The sequence below is a fragment of the Hyla sarda genome, chromosome 1 (assembly GCF_029499605.1).
Source record: "Hyla sarda isolate aHylSar1 chromosome 1, aHylSar1.hap1, whole genome shotgun sequence".
Classification (NCBI taxonomy): domain Eukaryota; kingdom Metazoa; phylum Chordata; class Amphibia; order Anura; family Hylidae; genus Hyla; species Hyla sarda.
The window spans coordinates 549,244,211-549,267,443 of NC_079189.1; the positions used below are offsets into that span (position 1 = coordinate 549,244,211).

At 45.6% G+C, this 23,233-nt stretch overlaps 1 protein-coding gene across 1 annotated transcript in view; it reads left to right on the forward strand.

The window, feature by feature from the left end:
* DMGDH (dimethylglycine dehydrogenase) overlaps positions 1-23,233 on the forward strand; it is a 63,234-nt gene that overhangs the window by 2,715 nt on the left and 37,286 nt on the right. Inside the window, exons 2-4 of the mRNA XM_056541607.1 lie at positions 11,375-11,552; positions 12,150-12,248; positions 16,047-16,211. Of these exons, the coding sequence (XP_056397582.1) occupies positions 11,375-11,552; positions 12,150-12,248; positions 16,047-16,211 (442 nt within the window). The remainder of the gene's footprint in view (positions 1-11,374; positions 11,553-12,149; positions 12,249-16,046; positions 16,212-23,233) is intronic.

The following is a 23,233-nucleotide window of genomic DNA, read 5'->3' on the forward strand; positions in this document are numbered from 1 at the left end:
CCCCTACACACAAAATTAATATATATATTGACACTTTAGCTTGGATAAGATAATTTTCCATGACCAATAATACCAGTATACAAGAAGGAAATATATACAACCCAGGGCTGCCATCAGGGGGGTACAACCAGTACCCCAGTAAGGGGCCCGACTGGATCCAAACCCTTTTTTTTCACTATTTTAATTTTTAATTTTTTTTTGCAAATCAGTGAATGTCACTCACTGACCGCTGGGGGGGAATCCCTATACACTGACTTACTGACCATACTCTGTACAGGCAGGCAGTCAGTCACACCAGAGAGGGGCCCGCCGCTTTCATCACATTCCTTTTTTTTTACTGAGGCCCGAACAGCCCATCCCAGCCTTGCCTTGGCTGTCTGCGTCTGTGGTCCGGATCGAGGGCGGTATCGAGACGGAGCGCCGTCCAGAGGACAGCACACTGACACTTTGTGGCTGCAGCTGGTAAGAGACGTGCCTGCGTTTGGCCATCAATTTCCAGCAGGCCAGTGACGTCAGCCCCTCCTCTCCCTTCCCTGTGCCCGCAATAGAGGAGCGGAGCAGCCAGCTACACTGCACGCAGGTACTAACATATATGGGGGCAGTGTATGTGTGTATGATGGCTGTGTGTGTATATAGGGGCAGTGAATGTGTAAGGCTAGCTTCAGACTACGGAATTTCAGACAGAAATTCAGTCGTAAAATTTCCGTCAGAAATTCCGCTTGCTAAAATGTATAGTGTAGTGAATGGTTTTCCGTTCACAAATTCACACTTCGGAATTTGTGAAGCGGAAAATCCGCTTAGTAAATCCGCTTAGAAATTTCCGCCTGAAGAAAGGCGTTGCTCTTTCTTCAGGCAGAATTCCTTGCGGAACACATTGCAGTCTATGGGACATTGCAGTGTCCGTGCGGTCCTAGCGCCGACTTATTCAGTCGCGCAGGCGGAACTCAGAATCAGGGGATTCCGTAGTCTCAGGGGATTCCGTAGTCTGAACCTAGCCTAAGGGGCAGTGTATATGTGTGTGTGTGTGGGGGGGGGGGGGGGGGGGGGGGGGCGCTGTGTATGTGTGAGTATATGGGGGGCTGTGCATGTATGTGTGTGTTTGGGGGGGGCTGGGTATGTGTGTATATGGGTTCTGTGTGTGTGGGGGGGGGAGCTGTGTATGTGTATATGGGGGCTCTGTGTGTGAGGGGCTGTGTGTGAGGGGCTGTGTATGTGTGTGTGAGGGGCTGTGTGTGAGGGGCTGTGTATGTGTGTATGGGGGCTGTGTGTGAGGGGCTGTGTATGTGTGTATGCGGGCTGTGTGTGAGGGGCTGTGTATGTGTGTATGGGGGCTGTGTGTGAGGGGCTATGTATATGTGTATGGGGGCTGTGTGTGAGGGGCTGTGTATGTGTGTATGGGGGCTGTGTGTGGGAGGCTGTGTATGTGTGTATGGAGGCTGTGTGTGAAGGCTGTGGATGGGGAGCGGTGTGTAGGAGGCTGTGTATGGGGGCTGTGTATATGGGGGCTGTGTGTGGGGGGTTGTGTATGTGTGTATGGGGGCTGTGTGTGGGGGGGCTGTGTATGTGTGTATGGAGACTGTGTATGTGTGCATGGGGGCTGTGTATGGAGGCTGTATGTGTGCATGGGGGCTGTGTATGGAGGCTGTATGTGTGCATGGGGGCTGTGTATGGAGGCTGTATGTGTGCATGGGGGCTGTGTGTGGGGGCTGTGTATGTGTGCATGGGGGCTGTGTGTGGGGGCTGTGTATGTGTGCATGGGGGCTGTGTGTGGGGGCTGTGTATGTGTGCATGGGGGCTGTGTTTGGGGGGCTGTGTATGTGTGCATGGGGGCTGTGTGTGGGGGGCTGTGTATGTGTGCATGGGGGCTGTGTGTGGGGGGCTGTGTATGTGTGCATGGGGGCTGTGTGTGGGGGGCTGTGTATGTGTGCATGGGGGCTGTGTGTGGGAGGCTGTGTATGGGGGCTGTGTGGGGAGGCTGTGTATGTGTGTATGGGTGGCTGTGTGTGGGAGGCTGTGTATGTGTATATATGGGGGCGGTGTGTGTGTGGGGGGGCTGTGTGTGTGTGTGGGGGGGGGCTGTGTGTGTGTATGTGGGGGGGGCTTTGTGTGTGTAGGGGGCTGTGTGTTTTGGGGGGGGGGCTGTGTATGTGTGTAAATATAGGGGCTGTGTATGTGTGTAGGGGCTGTGTGTGTGGGGATGGGCTTTGCATGTGTGTATGGGGGATGTGTACAGTGCATAGTGAAATCTCCGGTTGGAGATTTTCTGCCCGGAGATTCCGTAGTCTGAACCTAGCCTAAGGGGCAGTGTATATGTGTGTGTGTGGGGGGGGGGGGTGGCGCTGTGTATGTGTGAGTATATGGGGGGCTGTGCATGTATGTGTGTGTTTGGGGGGGCTGGGTATGTGTGTATATGGGTTCTGTGTGTGTGGGGGGGGGGGAGCTGTGTATGTGTATATGGGGGCTCTGTGTGTGAGGGGCTGTGTATGGGGGCTGTGTGTGAGGGGCTGTGTATGTGTGTATGGGGGCTGTGTGTGAGGGGCTATGGATGTGTGTATGGGGGCTGTGTGTGAGGGGCTGTGTATGTGTTTATGGGGGCTGTGTGTGGGAGGCTGTGTATGTGTGTATGGAGGCTGTGTGTGAAGGCTGTGGATGGGGAGCGGTGTGTAGGAGGCTGTGTATGGGGGCTGTGTATATGGGGGCTGTGTGTGGGGGGGTTGTGTATGTGTGTATGGGGGCTGTGTGTGGGGGGGCTGTGTATGTGTGTATGGAGACTGTGTATGTGTGCATGGGGGCTGTGTATGGAGGCTGTATGTGTGCATGGGGGCTGTGTATGGAGGCTGTATGTGTGCATGGGGGCTGTGTGTGGGGGCTGTGTATGTGTGCTTGGGGGCTGTGTATGTGTGCATGGGGGCTGTGTGTGGGGGCTGTGTATGTGTGCATGGGGGCTGTGTGTGGGGGCTGTGTATGTGTGCATGGGGGCTGTGTGTGGGGGGCTGTGTATGTGTGCATGGGGGCTGTGTGTGGGGGGCTGTGTATGTGTGCATGGGGGCTGTGTGTGGGGGGCTGTGTATGTGTGCATGGGGGCTGTGTGTGGGGGCTGTGTATGTGTGCATGGGGGCTGTGTGTGGGGGGCTGTGTATGTGTGCATGGGGGCTGTATGTGGGGGGCTGTGTATGTGTGCATGGGGGCTGTGTGTGGGGGGCTGTGTATGTGTGCATGGGGGCTGTGTGTGGGGGGCTGTGTATGTGTGCATGGGGGCTGTGTGTGGGGGGCTGTGTATGGGGGGCTGTGTGTGGGAGGCTGTGTATGTGTGTATGGGGGCTGTGTGTGGGGGGCTGTGTATGGGGGGCTGTGTGTGGGAGGCTGTGTATGTGTGTATGGGGGCTGTGTGGGGAGGCTGTGTATGTGTGTATGGGTGGCTGTGTGTGGGAGGCTGTGTATGTGTATATATGGGGGCGGTGTGTGTGTGGGGGGGCGGTGTGTGTGTGGGGGGGCTGTGTGTGTGGGGGGGGGGCTGTGTGTTTTGGGGGGGGCTGTGTATGTGTGTAAATATAGGGGCTGTGTATGTGTGCAGGGGCTGTGTGTGTGGGGATGGGCTTTGCAAGTGTGTATGGGGGATGTGTACAGTGCATAGTGAAAGTATTCGCCCCCCCCCCCCCCCCCCCCCCCCCCCCTTGAACTTTCTGACCTTTTTCCACATTTCAGGCTTTAAACATAAATATATAAAACTGTAATTTTTTGTGAAGAATCAACAACAAGTGGGACACAATCATGAAGTGGAACGAAATTTATTGGAAATTTCAAACTTTTTGAACAAATAAAAAACTGAAAAATTGGGCGTGCAAAATTATTCAGCCCCCTTAAGTTAATACTTTGTAGCGCCAGCTTTTGGTGCGATTACAGCTGTAAGTTAAGCTTTTGCCCATTCCTGCTTGCAAAACAGCTGGAGCTCAGTGAGGTTGGATGGAGAGCGTTTGTGAACAGCAGTTTTCAGTTCTTTCCACAGATTCTCGATTGGATTCAGGTCTGGACTTTGACTTCGCCATTCTAACACCTGGATATGTTTATTTGTGAACCATTCCATTGTAGATTTTGCTTTATGTTGTGGATCATTGTCTTGTTGGAAGACAAATCTCCGTCCCAGTCTCAGGTCTTTTGCAGACTCCATCAGGTTTTCTTCCAGAATGGTCCTGTATTTGGCTCCATCCATCTTCCCATCAATTTTAACCATCTTCCCTGTCCCTGCTGAAGAAAAGCCCAAACCATGATGCTGCCACCACCATGTTTGACAGTGAGGATGGTGTGTCCAGGGTGATGAGCTGTGTTGCTTTTACGCCAAACATAACGTTTTGCATTGTTGCCAAAAAGTTTGATTTTGGTTTCATCTGACCAGAGCACCTTCCTCCACATGTTGGGTGTGTCTCCCAGGTGGCTTGTGGCAAACTTTAAACAACACTTTTTATGGATATCATTAAGAAATTATTCTTGCCACTCTTCCATAAAGGCCAGATTTGTGCAGTATACGACTGATTGTTGTCCTATGGACAGAGTCTCCCACCTCAGCTGTAGATCTCTGCAGTTCATCTAGAGTGATCATGGGCTTCTTGGCTGCATCTCTGATCAGTCTTCTCCTTGTATGAGCTGAAAGTTTAGAGGGACGGCCAGGTCTTCGTAGATTTGCAGTGGTCTGATACTCCTTCCATTTTAATATTATCGCTTGCACAGTGCTCCTTGGGATGTTTAAAGCTTGGGAAATCTTACTGTATCCAAATCCAGCTTTAAACTTCTCCACAACAGTATCTCAGACCTGCCCGGCGTGTTCCATGTTCTTCATGATGCTCTCTGCGCTTTAAACGGACCTCTGAGACTATCACAGTGCAGGTGCATTTATACGGAGACTTGATTACACACAGGTGGATTCTATTTATCATCATTAGTCATTTGGGTCAACATTGGATCATTCACAGATCCTCACTGAACTTCTGGAGAGAGTTTGCTGCATTGAAAGTAAAGGGGCTGAATAATTTTGCACGCCTAATATTTACGGTTTTTATTTGTTAACAAAGTTTGAAATATCCAATAAATTTCGTTCCACTTCATGATTGTGTCCCACTTGTTGTTGATTCTTCACAAAAAATTACAGTTTTATATATATTTATGTTTGAAGCCTGAAATGTGGCAAAAGGTCAAAAAGTTCAAGGGGGCCGAATACTTTCACTATGCACTGTATGTAGGGTTGGCACCCAGCCGGTATTTCTAATTTGCTGCAGGTAATTTAATATGAAAAATAATGGTCATGCAGTGGCCAGTATTTTTCAGTAATGAGAGCCCACCCCGGCCAGAATAAAATTAGCAGCGCTGCAGCCACTTTAAATCAGTGAGCGCCGAGGACGTCACGCCTCGCTATCAATGCCGCCCTAACAGAAATGCCGCCGGCGCCAACAGACTGCCTGCAAGAGAAGCTGCCTCCAGTGAGGTACAGACAGCTCTCTAGACCGCCAAAGGGTAAATAAAGGAAGGGGTCAAATGAAAATGCATAGTATGGTGGGGTAAGGTATTGTTGGAGTTAATTAATCAAATTGGACCACCCTGATCCCTCTGTGCCATTTTAATTGACCTGAATCAGGGGGGTGTCAATTAAAATGGGAGGATCAGGAGGGGACTGAAATTATCCCCCCTCTGATCCTGTAACTATGTAACTATGTAACTATGTAAATCCTGTGTGACTATTACCAGCTAGAATATTATAATTAGTAGCACAGTGGCCTGCATCAAAGCTCATTGCTTTAAAGTCCCAGCTAAACCTGTGAGGAACCTGCATTCCGGTTGCCTCTTAAGAGACTGTTATGTATAGAGACTGTTGCATAAAATCTTCAAGTAAAGTTCTTCAGTTTATTCATAACGTCTGCTGTGGACATTCCGTTATTTTTCCTACCATTTCTGGGACGGTTGGCAGTAAGATCATTAACACTAAGCAAACTTCACCCTGGCATCACGACATCCAAGGGTTAATACCACCAGACCCCTCACTTACATCACCGCAACACCCCAGACACAACAACTCTCCTGGTTCACCACATACATATATATATGGGGCTGTGTATGTGTATATTGGGGGGCTGTGTATGTATGTGTGGGTGCTGTGTATGTGTGTGGGGGGGGTGTGTATAGGGGCTGTGTGTGTGGGGGGGATGTGTATAGGGGCTGTGCGCCCATGTGTGAGGGCTGTATCTGTGTATGGGGATTCAAAATGAACACTATTACTATGTGAGGCAATATTGATGGGGCATGTGAATAGAGGTGGGCATGGTGCTTTAGAAAGGAGCCTAAAATGTGTGTGTGGTGAGCCACAGTGAATGGCGGGACCACGGGGTGCAGCGGTGTAGGTGGATGGGGCAGATGGTATTAACCCCAGGGGCAAGGTGTTATGACCCCCAAATGTTTGTGAGGCCAGAGTGGATTTTGGGTATCAGGAACCACCCAAATGATATCTCCGCTATCCCAATGGCTAAGCAGTGAAATGAGAGTCCACGACCAGGTTATCGTTTAACGGGGCTTTACTGAGGTCAGACAGTTGTTATTGTCTCTATAGCTGGGCCAGAATCCCAGAGATTAGACCAGTAAGATGGAAAGGGCCGTGCAGCTTGCTGGGACTTGTAGTTATTTTAATAGACTTTAGTTCAGCCACGCAGACTAGAATAGACTTGATCAGTATCTTGACTTTAGTAGAGACAGCAGACATAGATGAGATGACTTACTAACAGGCTTTGTGGCCTCCAGGTGTACTGGACACAGGTTCTGTTGGTGCCTGCTGACCCTGCCAAACCTCTGCTACTGCAGGAGTAGGCCGAGACACTTGAGTTGGTACGCGCAAGTTAGGCCACACCTCCTTAACAGCTGGAGTAGTCTGGGTTCTTTTGTTGGTGCCCGCTGGTTAGGCCAAACCTCCTCACTCATAGGAGTAGGCCTGGGCACATCTGTACAGGACCCTTGACGTAGATTCTGGAGATCCATCGCTGAGGGATCTTTTGGCTTGGACAAGTATGGTGGAGCCATGGCAAGACCCTCGGGTACACCTGTGGTGGGCTATAGACCCGGTCTCAGCTCTGTGACTGCTAGAGTGGGCCGGTTCAGGTCCCCAGGCAATTGTGTCAGCATTTTGACTTTACGAACATAGACATTTTGGAGAGGGTAGGTAGATTGACAGGCCTTTTCAATGTTTAGGCCTATGCTGCCTGGAATCAGTTTAACAACTTCCTTCAGGACATTTATTTGCACCTCTCGGCTCAGGATTTCCATCATCTTTTTGCAGAGCTGACAGACTTGTTGATACTGTCATGGGATGTCTTCTTGCACTGATTGTTGCGCTTCTTTACGGATGCAATGCAGCTGAGACAGAGAAGGTCACCATCTGCCGTTGGCACGGCAGCATGTGCTTCAATTTTGGCCCACCATTTTCTTCTTATGGCTGGACCCCTTGATAGCCTAGTGTGGGGCTGCAGCGGCCTGGGTCATTGGGGCTGCAGCAGCCTGGATTGGACTAGGTGGGACCCCTCTTCTAGTGCTTTCCCCCTAGGGTGTGAGTCTTTTGGGTGAATACAGGGGTCCCCCGGTATCAGCGACTTACTACTTCCAGCTGTCGGCATTTGCAGAGTCTGCGCTGCAGCAGGTACTGGACCAGGACTTATGAAGCCGGGCACAGCCACCGGGATTCGTTGCATGGCTGCGTCCAGGGATCTTCCTGCTTTGGTCCCCTTGGCAACGGGCTCCAGTTCCATCTTGGGACTCCCGGCACACGTGGAATGCTGCAACTCCCCCATCTTCTTGCTCCTTGCCAGCGCTTCCTGGAGACTGAAGAGGTCGAGTTCCACGTCGCCTTTTATATCGGTCTCCAACAAGATGGCCGCCGGCCGGAAGGACGTCATCAGCGGGGCCTGGGACTGGAAACGACTCAGCGGTGCATTCTGTTCATTCATGGCCCCCTGGCAACAAGGGGTGGACCTTTTCAAGTTCCACTTCGGACTGGACACTACAACATGATCTTCACGCCCGGGGGCGGGATGCTGGCTCTGGCGGGAACCTTTCAGGTGCTTCTCGACCATCAGATGAACCCTTGCAGGTACAGCAAAAATTACTGCGTGCAACATAGCCTCCGACCTGACTTTGCACATAGTTGGTTTAACTCTTGCAGACTTCTTCCAATCAGACAATACAGTTTTCTTCACCCTTTACTTTTTCAGCGCCATGGTAAAGACACATTTTAGTAACACTTGGACACAATTCAGACTGGGGGGGAGGACTTGCGGTATATTGCTTATGGCACACACCCATATCTTGATAACGGTGACTTGATGGTGGTTTAGTGGTTAAGGCAAACACCCGTATCCTGTTCGCGACGCCAAAGTTGTAGTGAGCCATGGTGAATGGTGGGACCACAGGGTGCAGCGGTGTAGGTGAATGGGGCAGATGGTATTAATCCCAGGGGCAAGGTGTTATTAAGCCCTAATGTTTGTGACGCCAGAGTGATTTTTTTGGGTATCGGGAACCACCCAACCGATATCTCCGCTATCCCAATGGCTAGGCGGTGAAATGAGAGTCCATGACCAGGTTATGGTTTAACGGAGGCTTTACTGAGGTCAGACAGTTGTTATAGTCTATACAGCTCGGCCATGAATCCCAGAGAGTCGACCAGTAACACGGAAAGGGCCATGCAGCTTGCTGGGACTTGTAGTTATTGTAATAGACTTTAGTTCAGCCACGCAGACTAGAATAGACTTGATCAGTGTCTTGACTTTAGTAGAGAAAGCAGACATAGATGAGATGACTTACTGACAATGTTGCTAGTGTCCAGGCTTTGTGGCCTCCAGATGTACTGGACACAGGATCGGAGGTCTGTGCTTTGCTGTCCTCAGCAGACAGAGCAAAAGAGGCAGTTTGCAGCACCTCCCTTCCTTATAAAGGAACTAAAAGCCCATAGGTCAAGTTGCAGGTCATGTGTTTTACTGGTGCTCTCTGGGTAACATGTGATAACATAACATGTAACATCTCACAGGAATGCCCCCAGGTCACAGAGGGACTCAACCTGACAGGTCCTAAGTGTAGTGCAGGACCATGTCCTGTACTGGGACATCACATGTGTCCATAAGGTTCTGCAGAGACAAGTCCATCTTCATGGAGGTTCAGGCCAGATGGAGAAGGAAAGGAAACCTGAACGACTCCGATCAGAGAAGACGTCGCCTGTGAGTCATGTTTTTGTAATCACCTATACTGTCAGCAGACACTTCCTGGATTCTACCTCTGTATGGTCAGTGGGGGAGATTTATCAGAACCTGTAGAGAGGAAAAGTGATGTAGTTGCCCATAGCAACAATCAGATTGCTTCTATTTATTTTTCAAAGGCTTTCTTTAAATTATAGAAGCCACCTGATTGGTTGCTATAGACATCTCCCCCAGTATGTGTGAATATTCACAAATTTTTTGGGAAGTTTTACAGTATCCAGAATAGGATATATTTGATCATAGCAGAGTGTGGCGCAGTTATATACTTTGCAGCACAGTGTTTTACTGCACTGCCCTCTGCTGTAATCTAATTAAAAGTACATAATTAGAAAAATTTATTGGGTGGGTGGTCCCTGGGGCAGACTTGGGGGAAGGCCACCTAGGGGGCACAGGCCTTCACCTGTGTAAGGGGCCCCAAAATTTCTGATGGCAGCCCTGATACCACCACATAACTGGATAATACCACCATACTGTACTGAATAAAACCACTATACACAGACCAGTTTTCCCCCTTACAGTTACCATATAGAGGTAAATTCTAGCTGTACACAGGATCTGTATACTATAGAAGTGATTATATACAGGACCATATGGCAGTAGATATCAGCTGTATACAGAATCTGTATACCATATCAGTGATTATATAAAGGACCATATGGTGGTAGATATCAGCTGTACACAGGATCTGTATACCATATAAGTGATTACAGTTACATTTAGGGACTTACAATTACGTCTTTCCTGATTGGGGCATCCTATTTCCTTTTCTTCTCTGTTCGGATCAGACCGCAATGTTGATCCTTGTCATCCTTGGTGTTCTGCAAGTAGGTAGCCAGGTAGGTAGGTAGGTAGGTAGATAAGGAAGTCAGATATGTAGGCAGGTAGCAAGGCATGTAGTTAGGTAGCTAGCTAGGTAATTAGGCAGCCAGGTATGTAGGTATCAAGGAAGCTAGCTAGGTAGCCAGGTATGTAGGTAGCAATTTAGGTAGCCAGGTATGTAGGTAGGTAGCTGGGAAGTAAGGTAACTAGGTATGTAGGTAGGTAGTTCTGTAGCCAGGTAGTTATATTGCCAGGTATGAAGGCAGGTAGTTAGGCAGCCATGTATGTAGGCCAGGTATGTACATAGGTAGGTAGCCAGGTATGTAGTCTAGTAGCCAAGTATGAAGGTAGTTAAGCAGCCAGGTATGTAGGCCAGGTATGTGGGTAGTTGGGTATCCAGGTATGTAGGTAGTTAGATAGCCAGGTATAAAGTTAAGTAGCTGGGTAGTTTGTCAAGTAGGTAGCCGGCGTCCTTCTCTATCCAGTGGCTGAACCAGATTCTAGTCTGGGGGGGGGGGGGCACTATTTTGTGTTGGCGGACAGAAAATAAGGTGATGCTTATGGAACTTACAGGTAGGTTATGCCCCCAGGTAGGTAGTGTCCCCCAGGTAGGCAGCAGTTTCCCCACATTAGGTAGGCAAAAGTCCCTCACATTAGTTAGACAGTAGTTCCCCCACATTGGGTAGGCAGCAGTTCCCCCACATTGGGTAGGCAGCAGTTCCCACACATTATGCATGCATCAGTTTCCACACATTAGGTATGCAGCAGTTTCCCCACATTAGGTAGGCAATTGCCCCCTGCCATACTAGATATGCCACTGCCTCCACCTCACGCCCCCAACACCCCCTCTCCCCTCTCCCGAAGGATGAAAAAACTATTTTTTTGCTCAGCGTATTATGTCCCACACATCGATCTTCTCCGGAGTGCTGCAGGGGGCCATGTCTTCCATCCTCCACAGTGCAGGTGCTGATGAGTGATGTCATCGGTGCCTGCACTACGCAGCAGGAGCGGAGGTCACATCTCCTATCTGTGTAGGCCGCAGATGTGTCTCACACACAGAAGAGGCTTTTCAGCTGTATATGCGTGAGCTTGGGGATCCGGGACGAGTGTCCTGGATCCCCAGTAGCAGTGGCGGGCCCTTTACCCGGATGGGCCCTCGGACCACGTTCGAATGGACCGGCTGGTCAGTCCGCCCCTTACCAGTAATGTCTGAGAAGATCATAACGGATATAATGTAATAACATATAAAAGCTATTTCTTTTTTTTTATTATGATAGCAATGCGGAAAGCACATCTTCTGTTCTGGGAAAGAGATGGAAGGACACTGCAGAGACAGTTATTATTGGCGGTGGATGCGTGGGGGTGAGCCTGGCATATCACCTAGCCAAAGCTGGCATGAAGGATGTGGTATTACTGGAGAAATCAGAGCTTACAGCTGGATCTACATGGCATGCAGTAAGTGTTACTTCCCTGTTCCAAAAATAAAATTGCATATGAGAACCTCATAGTGCATGCAGTGTTAGGCCATATTCACATGGTGAAATTTCCGAGCAGAATCCAATTGAAAAATCCTGCTTGTAAATTCTGTTTCAGCAGAGTCACATTGTTTTTAGACAGGAGAATTTCTGCAGCAGAAATCCTGATTTTGGCCTCTGCAAAAAGAATTGGCTGGTCAGTTCTTTCTGCGGAATCCGCTCGGAAATGCATTGCCGTCTATGGAGATGGCACATTACTGAGAGGTCCTAGCACCAGAATTTTCTGCCGTTCCTGCTGTTTGTCCACAAGACATTTTCCACGCAGACATTCTGCAAAAATACTGCCGTTTCAGCATAACCTTATGTCCAGAAAAACATGCTACACCCCACACAACCTTTTCATCATATGTGGCACTGTTTCGTAAAGAAAAGCACCATGGTTTTTCTAATCCTGGACAAAACTTTTAATGAACAGATTCTTGTATTTATTCAATGATAACTAATGCTAACTGGAAAACTTGAGAACCTTATAGATATATTCAAAAGACTCACAATAATGGAAGCTATTCATTTACAGGCTGGGCTAACAACATATTTTCATCCTGGGATTAACCTTAAAAAAATTCATTATAACAGTATCAAGCTGTATGAAGACTTGGAAGAAGAGACAGGACAGGTAAGTTGAACATTCGTATTGAAATCACGATTTAATATTATTAAGGGTGTTAATGCACATATTGGGCTTTAAAGCCTCTGGTCATGTTGAATGCCATGGAAAAACCCCAGAGCATTTTGCAATTGATTTTCCTCCCTTTTTCTTTAAGGGAACATTCACATGACGCAATTATCAAGCGGAATTGAGCCGAAAAAATATTGCTTAAAATTTCAGGTGCAGCAGCCTTCCATTGTCTTCAATGGGTTGCCGCTACATTGTGCAAATTGCAGAATTTCGGCTATGGACAATTCTATTGTGAAAATTACAATTCTGGAACATGTTCATTTTTTCCACAGAATCCTCTTGGACATGCCATTATATGAGATTGGGGATGTCCACGAATGGAATGTCCGCGCAGAACTTTTCCATGTGAACGCACTCTTAGTATTACAGTAACAGATGACTCAGATTCCTGCCATATATCTATAACCTATAGGATCCCGGCTTACATTAAACTTTAACGTGGTCATGGCAGGAGACCCTCAACTCCAAGTGCAGTTGTGCACCTACGCTGGGGTGGAGGTCCTGCACTTGTGATCCGTTGCTATGGGCGATCCCCAGCATAAAATGCATACAATGGAGGATGCCTGCAGATGGTCACAAGTACCACAATGACATCCTACACCAGATAAATGTGTATGTGGATACGTATTACATAATTTAGACATTAAAAAACTACATTAGCATGGTCTAAAGTGATAGGAGGTGCTCAACCCCCAAGTGCAGTTGTGCAGCTACGTTGGAGTGGAGGACCTGCACTTGTGGACCACAATATGGTTTCACTCCTGTGGTAGATGTAAACAATGACATTGGCTAACCCTCAAAACTGATGTAAAATTGAGACATTAGCCAGTATATCCTTATATGAAGGAAATACCTGAGACCACACACCACGCCAAGGTTTCTCAAATGGTGCAGGACCTAACAATAGCTTACCTGTGCCAGATGAGCAAAGCCAGGAGCCAAATTACAGCAGCCTTAGGTCCGACTTGTAGACTGCTCCCCCGGTTACCTCCAGTGTGAGGTTGTGGTCCACAAGTGCAGGTCCTCCACTCCAACATAGATGCACAACTGCACTTGGGGTTGAGCACCTCCTATCACTTTAGACCACGCTAATGTAGTTGTTACCACCTATAGGATCCCTTTAAAAAAAAAACGTTTTTTTTTTGTTTGTTTTTTAACCGGACGGTGCAGGATAGTATTGAATTGGTATCAGGACAAATTGTACAGCTTCATGATCTTCAAGAAAGATTAAAGGATTACTCTGGGGAACTAAACCCATAGCCCAGGCTTTCCCGCTCATCAACCTATTTTATTGTCTTTATATTATTTATTAGCTATATAGAGCAGTTTTCCCACTTTTGGTTATCACTTACATGCAGGGAGTGAGGGAATGGCATCATCCAGCCATCCACTCTCTCTGTCCAAGCCCCTTTTTGAAAGCAGCCCCCAACCTCCTGAGAGACACAGGCCATGTAGTTTCTGCCCTGCACTGATAAGTCATGCTCCCTTTAGTGCTGAAAACTGGGAGATTGTTCTTAGCCAATCACACACTGAACTAAGGATGGACACATCTGTAAAATATATTTGTTTAATCTGATCTTATGTAAAAATTTCCTTCAGTAGACCCTCCTCTTGCACAGTTTTTGGTCTGTATTTTAAGCTGAAAAATGTCTAAAACACTTTTTTTATCTCTTTTGAAAACAGAGATTGTGAATCATTAAAAGCAAAAATTGGTCAGCACATCCCACACAACTATTATATATCAAGTACACAGGTATAAGCTGCTGCAGCCGAACTACAAGTACAAACAAAAGAATTACAGCAGCACACTGCTAGCCCTAATACAACATTTGTTTTATTGCAATACTGCTATAGAGAAAAATAGATGTTCTTAGCTTACCATTTGGCCAAATAGTGTGTACCATCTCTCCACGATAAGGTGACCTCATTTGGGACGGACCATACACTATAGATATGCCTCTCTTGGGCTAGCCCAAAGCCTACAATTTCTGGGCATGTAAGATCCAGCTATTCTCTACTTAAAAACACCTAGTGGAATGGGTGGAGTGCACAAACCAAGATGGAGGCAACCACTCCCTCCACATTTTTAACATAAAAAGCTAAAATTGGTCAGCCTGAGGGGACCTTATCGTGGTGCGATGGTACACACTATTTGGCCAAATGGTAAGCTAAGAACCTCTATTTTTCTCTCTAGCAGTATTGCAATGAAAAGAGTGTTCTATTACACGTGTATCTTTGCACTAGCATTGTGAATCATTCACGGATCGTGAATGTTTATTGGGATTAATTGATTAAAAAAACACCCTTATTTTTGATGATTTATGAGACGGTAAAGGGGTACTCAGACGGAAAACATTTTATCCCCTATCCAGAGGATAGAGGATAAGATGTCAAATTGCTGGGATCCCACGATCTCCACTCCAGCACCCCAGTCATTCGGTGCACAGGGCGAACTCTGCTCCATGCCGGATGACTAACGACTACAGCTGCCACGCCCCCTCCATTCATGTCTATGGGAGGAGGCGTAACAGCTAAGTACTAGCCGTCATGCCCCCTCCCATCGACATGAATGGAGGGTGCATGGCATGAAGTCACAAACACAGAAGCTCCAAGCTTCTGTGTTCTGGGCGCGGCCACTGCCGGCCCGGAGATCGTGGGGGTTCCCAGCATCGGGACCCCCGTGATCAGACATCTTATCCCCTATCCTTTGGATAGGGGATTAGATGTTTTCCGGCGGAGTACCCCTTTGAATTGACTTTTTTGTCCGTTTTACATATTAAAAATTGCCCCAAATGTTCTCAATGTGTAGATAGCCCTGGTGCTAAAGCAGAGCAGCCAGTTGCCCATTACAGAGATGTATTGGAAAAAGTCATAAAAGGCACACCAGAAAACAGTGGTCAGTAGCAGGTCAGTACCTGGAAGACTAAAACATATTTAAAAGTGTAGTCAGACCCAGCAGCATCCTGGTCTGGTATGTCCTTTTATTATCATGTGGCTTGATCGATAACATGCACCTAAACGCATCCATGTTTTGTTCACATCCCTTGTATATATTTTGGGAGATTAACCCAAAAGAACCAGTCAAGTAGCAGCAAAATAGGAGAAACGGACACAGAAGTAACATGGCTTCTCCTGTCTTTATTATTCAGTAACAAAACAAATAAAGCTTTTTACTTCAGGCACAAAGAACACAATATAAATCCTGCTTGTTGAGTGCTATCTAAAAAAATTTCCCTTTCTATACAGATGGCTTACTAAGAGCCATCCAACAAAACAGTCACCAGAAATGTCCCCTTTTTTGAGGCTGCCCACCTCAGAACTCCAACTCTCATCAGGGGTTCCTCACAGCCCCCCAGTGCAGTATTAGTCAGTCAGCCTCAGCACCTGTGCTGACTTGGGGCAAACCTGAAAATCTGGGGTGGCCCAGGAAGAGGATAAAAGGGCCCACTACTTAACTTGCCTTTCATCCCATGAAAATCCAGGTGCAATGACAAGGCTTAGCTTGTTAAAGACTTTGACATGTCTCTGCAGGGATTTATAACTATTTCCTGGATTTCCCATATCTCACCCAGCTTTCCCTGGGTGAGATATGTACTTCCTGAAATCCCAACTACTATTCCTGTCACTGTCTCACAGTATATGACCCATATCTTCTTGTTCTTTTTCTTCAAGCATGCTGTTGATTGTGAATTTCAGGAGTATGGATATACAGTAATTCTCTTTCTATATTTAAAGGCTGTTGGCTTCCACCAACCCGGAAGTATCAGAATAGCTTCAACCCCTACTCGGGTGGATGAACTAAAATACCAAATGACAAGGGGTCGATGGCATCCAAATCCTCAGTATTTAGTCGGACCAGAAAAAGTGAATGAACTGTTTCCTCTGCTGAACATGGAAAAGGTAACCAATACCGATACTGTTATGGGGACATCTCTAGTACAAACCCCATATTGCAAATTATTTTGCCTATTAACTTAGTTAATGAGCAGCGATTACATTGGATAGAACGTTATTAGCCATTTCTTAATAGAAAAAGTACTTGATAAACTGAGATCACAAAGAAGTATAGGTCATGTCAGGGCTCCTGACATGTGGGAAGAACAGCCTGAACCTGTTTACATAGCTCAATGTCCTTCATCTCCGCAGAGCATTGGCCAGCGCTATGTATGTATATTCAGCTGGCATTGTACCCTACAGCACCTATTATCTAATGCCGCAGGCAGGCATGGTCACACTTGTATGCAGTCTCCAGACCTCACTAAGTCAGTGTTATGCCATTGTGTCCACCAATGCTCGGGTTAGCGTGCAAACATTTGATTTCATTTTCTGGAACTGCATTTGCAAAGCTATGGACACAAACCTTGTGATAAAAACAGCTGTTCTATTATACGGTCTTATTATAGGTGTTGTATCATGAAAAAAAAATATATATATTAATCTGAATGAGACAGCTGCATCTGTCTCTCGTCAGCAAAAGTAATTGTGCTAGTGAAGATAAAAAAGAATTAAATTGATATAGCCCTCCTATGCTCAACGTATAGATTATGCAGCATAGGATGTGGATTGCTCCCAACGCGTTTCAACCTAAGTTAAAGGCATCATCAGGGGATGCTTACGCAATCTTGGCTACAAATGTTATAATTGAAATTTGGCTCAGGTCAAAACAATATTTATTATGCCATAGATGACCCCGCCATAAGTTATAATCAATAAGCACTTTACTGGTGCTAGTTAGCACCACAGGGTAACACTGTATGTCCGGTCTCCTGTAAAAAAAGGGAAAAAGGAAAATACAGTCTCAGACATATATCCATATCATTATCCCTCAACCACAATTCCATATCAGAATTCCCTGTGGGGACCCCCACTCTAACAATAAAATCTATGGTATATTAGGGCCAATAATTAACCAACTTTAAAATATAACCATACAAGCACGCAGTAGTTGTGGTCTAGTTGTACTTATTATCTTCTCCTTTTTTTGGTACATCTTTTTTGGTACATATTTATATAATTCTGTCATTTATCCAATTCCTCCTCCTGTGGTGTCTCACGACTTTATGTGTATGTAACACATCTGGATACATGAGAAATATCTGGCTTATGGGTCTCTTAATAACCTTTCGTATTCAATACTGGCTGCATGATTTTTTGAGGGCTAACAACAAATATGGGTCTGTCTTTTTAGCCAGTGTCCGGTCATCTGTGGGCATCTTCCATCCAGGGACCCTGTGCCTACTTAAGGTAAATCTGGTGCCCTACCTGCAGATGATCGTGTCCTGATGTGAAGGCAGACCTAGTACGGCCCGAGCAGTCACTACAAGAGCCCTGATTCAATCTCTGGATAATGCTTCACAAAGTTGTCACCCAGTGAAGTTATTCAGCACAAGTCACGAAATAGTTAAGATATCCGCTCGGCATTCAGTGCTGTCAGCGTACCAGTACCACTCCCCCTGCTACGTCACAGGGGGTGCGGTCGGCTGACGTATGCACCAGCCGATAGGATATGACGTCAGACGCCGGCTTTGCCGGTGTCAGCGCGCGGTAGCTGAACTATCACTAACAGCTCCCCGCCACTGCGGGTGTCGCGCTGCACCGGATAAGCCGCGAACTACAGGGATAATCGTAAGTAGCCGCTTGCGGCCCCATGTTTGCTTTTCAGGTCTGATATGCCAAAGGGCAATAGAGTGACATTTATATTGTATACTGTTCTCTCTAGGTGCCGGGATCTGGTTCTAGGCCGTGAGTAGCTATCATGCATTGCATGTGTACACATTAATCATGCAATATGGATATATGTCTGAGACTGTATTTTCCTTTTTCCCTTTTTTTACAGGAGACCGGACATACAGTGTTACCCTGTGGTGCTAACTAGCACCAGTAAAGTGCTTATTGATTATAACTTATGGCGGGGTCATCTATGGCATAATAAATATTGTTTTGACCTGAGCCAAATTTCAATTATAACATTTGTAGCCAAGATTGCGTAAGCCTCCCCTGATGATGCCTTTAACTTAGGTTGAAACGCGTTGGGAGCAATCCACATCCTATGCTGCGTAATCCATACGTTGAGCATAGGAGGGCTATATCAATTTAATTCTTTTTTATCTTCACTAGCACAATTACTTTTGGTGATTTTATTTGATATCATTAAAGGTTATATTTTATACACGCATTTCACCACCATATTGGTTATGATAATATGCTTAGTTATATTTGATGCTGGGAATATTTGGATCTCCTTGTAGGATCTGTACCTTCAAAACATACAATTACAGTATAATCTGTCTCTCGTCAGGAAAGTTTACTGCTGGGTTTAAAGAGTAGCTGTCGTATCCCAGAGAAAAATAATGCTTATATATGTTACTTAATGCTTTACATCTTTACATGTCTTTATGATGTGTCTAGCTTCTGTATTTGGCTCACAAATTCCTCTGATCTGCCGCTTACTAATTCTTACATCCACTGCTCAGGAAGGAGGCAAGAACTGAGCCGCCCTCCCTCACCATGCATTCACTTATGTTCTGAGTCTGCTGTGCTGTACTGTGTCTCTCATCCAATCACTGCAGGCTGCTCTAGACCCCCTCCTCTCTGTTTTCATGCTGCAGTCTGATAGGACGGGAGTGAGCATAGAGAAGTGCTAGTCCCAACCTCACTAATTTGTGCCTTTGCTTCAGCTGAGACAAAGATGATGATGATGATGCAGCCAGGTATGATTATGTTCTGAATCAGGGGTGGGCAATTATTTTTTCCATGGGGCCACATTACAAACTAGAAAATTGTGAAGGGCCGGGTAGTTTCCCCCCAGATTAGGCAGCATAGTTGTCCCCCAGATTAGGCAGCATAGTTGTCCCCCAGATTAGGCAGCATAGTTGTCCCCCAGATTAGGCAGCATAGTTGTCCCCCAGATTAGGCAGCATAGTTGTCCCCCAGATTAGGCAGCATAGTTGTCCCCCAGATTAGGCAGCATAGTTGTCCCCCAGATTAGGCAGCATAGTTGTCCCCCAGATTCGGAGCATAGTTGTCCCCCAGATTAGGCAGCTCAACCGCCACCCCCCCCCCACACACACACACACACACACACACACACAAACACTGACACAGACAACACATACAGAGACAGGCACTTATAAATACATATATAAACACAGACAACACAAAGACACATATATACGAAGACAACACAGAAACACTCACCCAGCCGGAGTGGGAGACAGGATACACGGCCTCTCCTCTGCCTTCCGAGGTTCTAAGACTGCACGGCAGAGAGAAGGTGGGGGAGGGGAGAGAGTGCACGCCCCCTCCCTCTTCCTGTCATCACACGGGAGCTCAGTGCACAGGCTGGTGCAGACCGGAGCATTGTACGCCCGACAGTCAGCCCAGGCCGGTCAGAGCCAATCAAAGGACCGTATGTGGCCCGCGGGCCGTACAATGCCCAGGTATGTTCTGAATGGTATGGCGACCCCTAGTGGTTATTTATTTATTTTTTTACCACAATTTCTGTAAAATGGAGATTAAAAAAATGTTAAGAAGTATATTAGAAAGGTTAATGTTTTGCCCAGATGTACAACATATAAAAAGTTTTTTATTATGACAGAGACCATTTCATTTTTTTTAAATAGGAGGTGTCATATTGTGAATTGGTTAGGCAGTGGACAGAACTACCATGGTATGGTATGTGTCAGTGTTTTCCAATCAGTGTGCCTGCTACAGGGCCTGTTTGCAGCTGCCATAGGTGGTTGGGAGGCCGAAAACTGTTGAAAATGGACAAGTTACCCAATTTGACTATAATGGAAGCTGCACAAATTGTGTTGTGTCACGTAAACAAGATCACTCGGAGGGCTATGCCCATTGTGCAGCTCTCATTAACATCAATGGGAATTACGCAAATTACATTACTCTCCCACTTTGGATGTTTTCGGCTTTCAGAAGCCGCAAACAGGCCAGAGGGGGCCAGGAAACCCAAATGACAAGATGGGAATACCCCTTTAGTCAAAATCGGCCAAACAGGTTCAGCCCCCTGACTTTCCCTCGAGACTATTTACTGACATATGTGGGACTTCACCTTTCTAAACAGCTGTTGCACCCCAGTATGCTGCTACAGTATCTTCAAGATTTGCTTTTGTTTTATATTTGATGGTTTTGCTTTTTTGTTAGGAAAATTTTTGACCTTGAACAAGTGGAAGGAATATAATACTACAGTGCATTGACATAATATAAGCTACTGAGACCCAGCCTCAGGTTAACCTACGCTGTCATTTTTTTGCAACACTACTGATTGATTTTTTCTTTTTGTCAAATACCGGTATATATATTTTTTTTTTACCATAATAGCAAGTGAATAGAACAGTGGAAGTATACATTACAAAGAATAAAAAAAATTATATTCAACACATAAATATAAGCAATGAAGATATTCGATATATATCACCATACAAATGGTTGACCTAAGATAGCTCCTCGGAGTTGACAGTAAACATTATGTAGAAATAGGAGAAGCTAAGAATTTTAACTATTAAGTGACAGCTGCAGTCCAACTTATTGCTTTGGACCATAGCTGTATAGTTAAAGAGAATCTGACACCAGGGTCACCATGAGCAATGCTTTCTCAGGCCCGTCCATAATGCTGTGAAATTGAAGCAGTGATGAATATTCATGACTGGTCGGTGACATTGGCCAAAGTGGGCGGAAGAAAGCCTTGCCCATACTGCAGCGGCCCTCATCCATTTCGCCCAACAAGGCATTCACATATTACCAACGAGACCAAAATCTCCAAAACAGCTGCACAGATTTGCACATGATAAGCAGACTGCATAGAACACCCCTTTTCCCATCAACATACCCATATGCTTTCCCCCTTTCTATCTCAATAAAGACATAACACATGTTTCCATTGTAACTGGGCTGGGTGGTGGTCACAGCTAATTTAATAACACTATATAATTTTATATATATATATATATATATATATATATATAAAAATTTGAATAAATCCGCAGCACACAAGTCCAAATAAAGTGAAAAAATGAAAAAATTTATTCCATAAATAGGTGAATGTTACAGCGACGTTTCAACCAGCTCTCCTGGTCTTTCTCAAGCCTAACACAAGTGTCACATGCTTCGTGTTTTATAGGTATATCCACTCAAAATACAATTAACTAATCATGTGTAAATATTAATACAAATCAAATCAGAAAAATATATAGTGTGCATAAAAATTCAATCATATTGTGTTACATCACATATATACATAGAACAATATACTCATTGTGCCATAGTGTATCAAAACTTCATAAATTCATAATAAGGTCCTGATTAGTCAATCAGAACAGTTGTGAAAGTGCATTAAAAACAATAACATGCAGTTGGTATGGGAGGCATCACTCACCGCCGTAATGGAGATGATCAGCGTGGGTAATTTTCCAGTGCGCTTGCGCACCCACTGTGTATGTTTCAAATCGGAAGCATGGGATAGTATACAGACGTCACAACAACTGCGCGTCGCATCTAATGCCAGTCACACTCGAGCTTATTCGTCTGCGCACGCGCACAGCGTTCCAAGCCTCGATCCTGTGTTGTAGCGTCCCCGTTGCCTTGGAAACCCGCTACTAGTGTTCAACAACTTAATTGGTAAGTATAATTGTGATAAAACAACATAAACGAAAATGAAAGAAATGTAAATAAGAAGGGTCTCAACATATCTTTCAATACATGCACATCGCCCCATACATTCACAATTATACGGAGCGCTAAATTTCGGCACCAGATACAGGCACAATGAAGTGTCAGCATCCAATGCCTTAAGGGCTCGCAGGCCAGTGGAGACCATATTCTGAGGACACCACTGGACCACAGCTCACATATATTGCGCTCCTATAGACCATATCAGGTCACATATACCAGGGGCTCATAGCATCCATACTGTGGAACTGCGTCCATTAGAGACCTTCTCTGTAGTCCTTGGTAACAGACTACTATCACCAAATAAATATAAATGAAGAAATCAAAAAATGAAAAAAAGAAAAAAATGAAAAAAATGAAAAAAATAAATAAATACATAGTAAATAATACAAAAATAAAGTAAAAGAGGAAAATAAAAAAATAATAAATAGTATATATGGCAAACTATGTGTAGTATCATATTATCCCATGCTTCCAACTAAATCACCACACAAACATAAAATCATATAATCATGTTTATTCAAATAATTACACTAAACAGTTAACGTTGATATTCAAAACGGTGAGTGACCCATCATATCCCATACAGGCACTGCAAGAAAAGAGAAAGAACAGAGAAAATTAATTAGCATTTTTTAACCTAACCATAGGTTCTACAATATATTATGTATAATCACTTGTGTTATATACACCAATGTTGATCAATAACCACATCCAGAAGTCACAGATAATGTTTATTTCCCCATAACTCTATGTGAAATTTTGAAGTCCACATTCAAACCATCTGGTCTCAGTGAATTGAGAGTATAAATCCATTGCAGTTCACGTCTTTTTAGACGGCCCTGCCTATCTCCTCCCCATTTCATGGGTGGGATATGATCTAGGATCATAAACCTCAAGTCCCTCTCTTTATGTTGGCATTCCGAGAAGTGTTTAGACACTGGAAGGTCTACTTTTGGACCCCTGACCAAGGACCGTGTCTGCGTGCACCGACTTCACCCCTTTTTTTCGGAGTGCTGCTTCCCTCTTCAATTTATTTTATATATATATCCAGATAACATCTGCATTGCAGTTAACGTAAACATATTATCAATACAGGTTGACCTACTAATTCAGGCGAAGCGGTATGCCAGCCGCTGGGTACCCGACGGGCATGTGTGCCATCGGCCCTTTCCATCCAGGTCTTTACTCTCCACGCCAGCTTCAAGAGAAAACCTACGTGACTTCAAGACAAAGCCAAC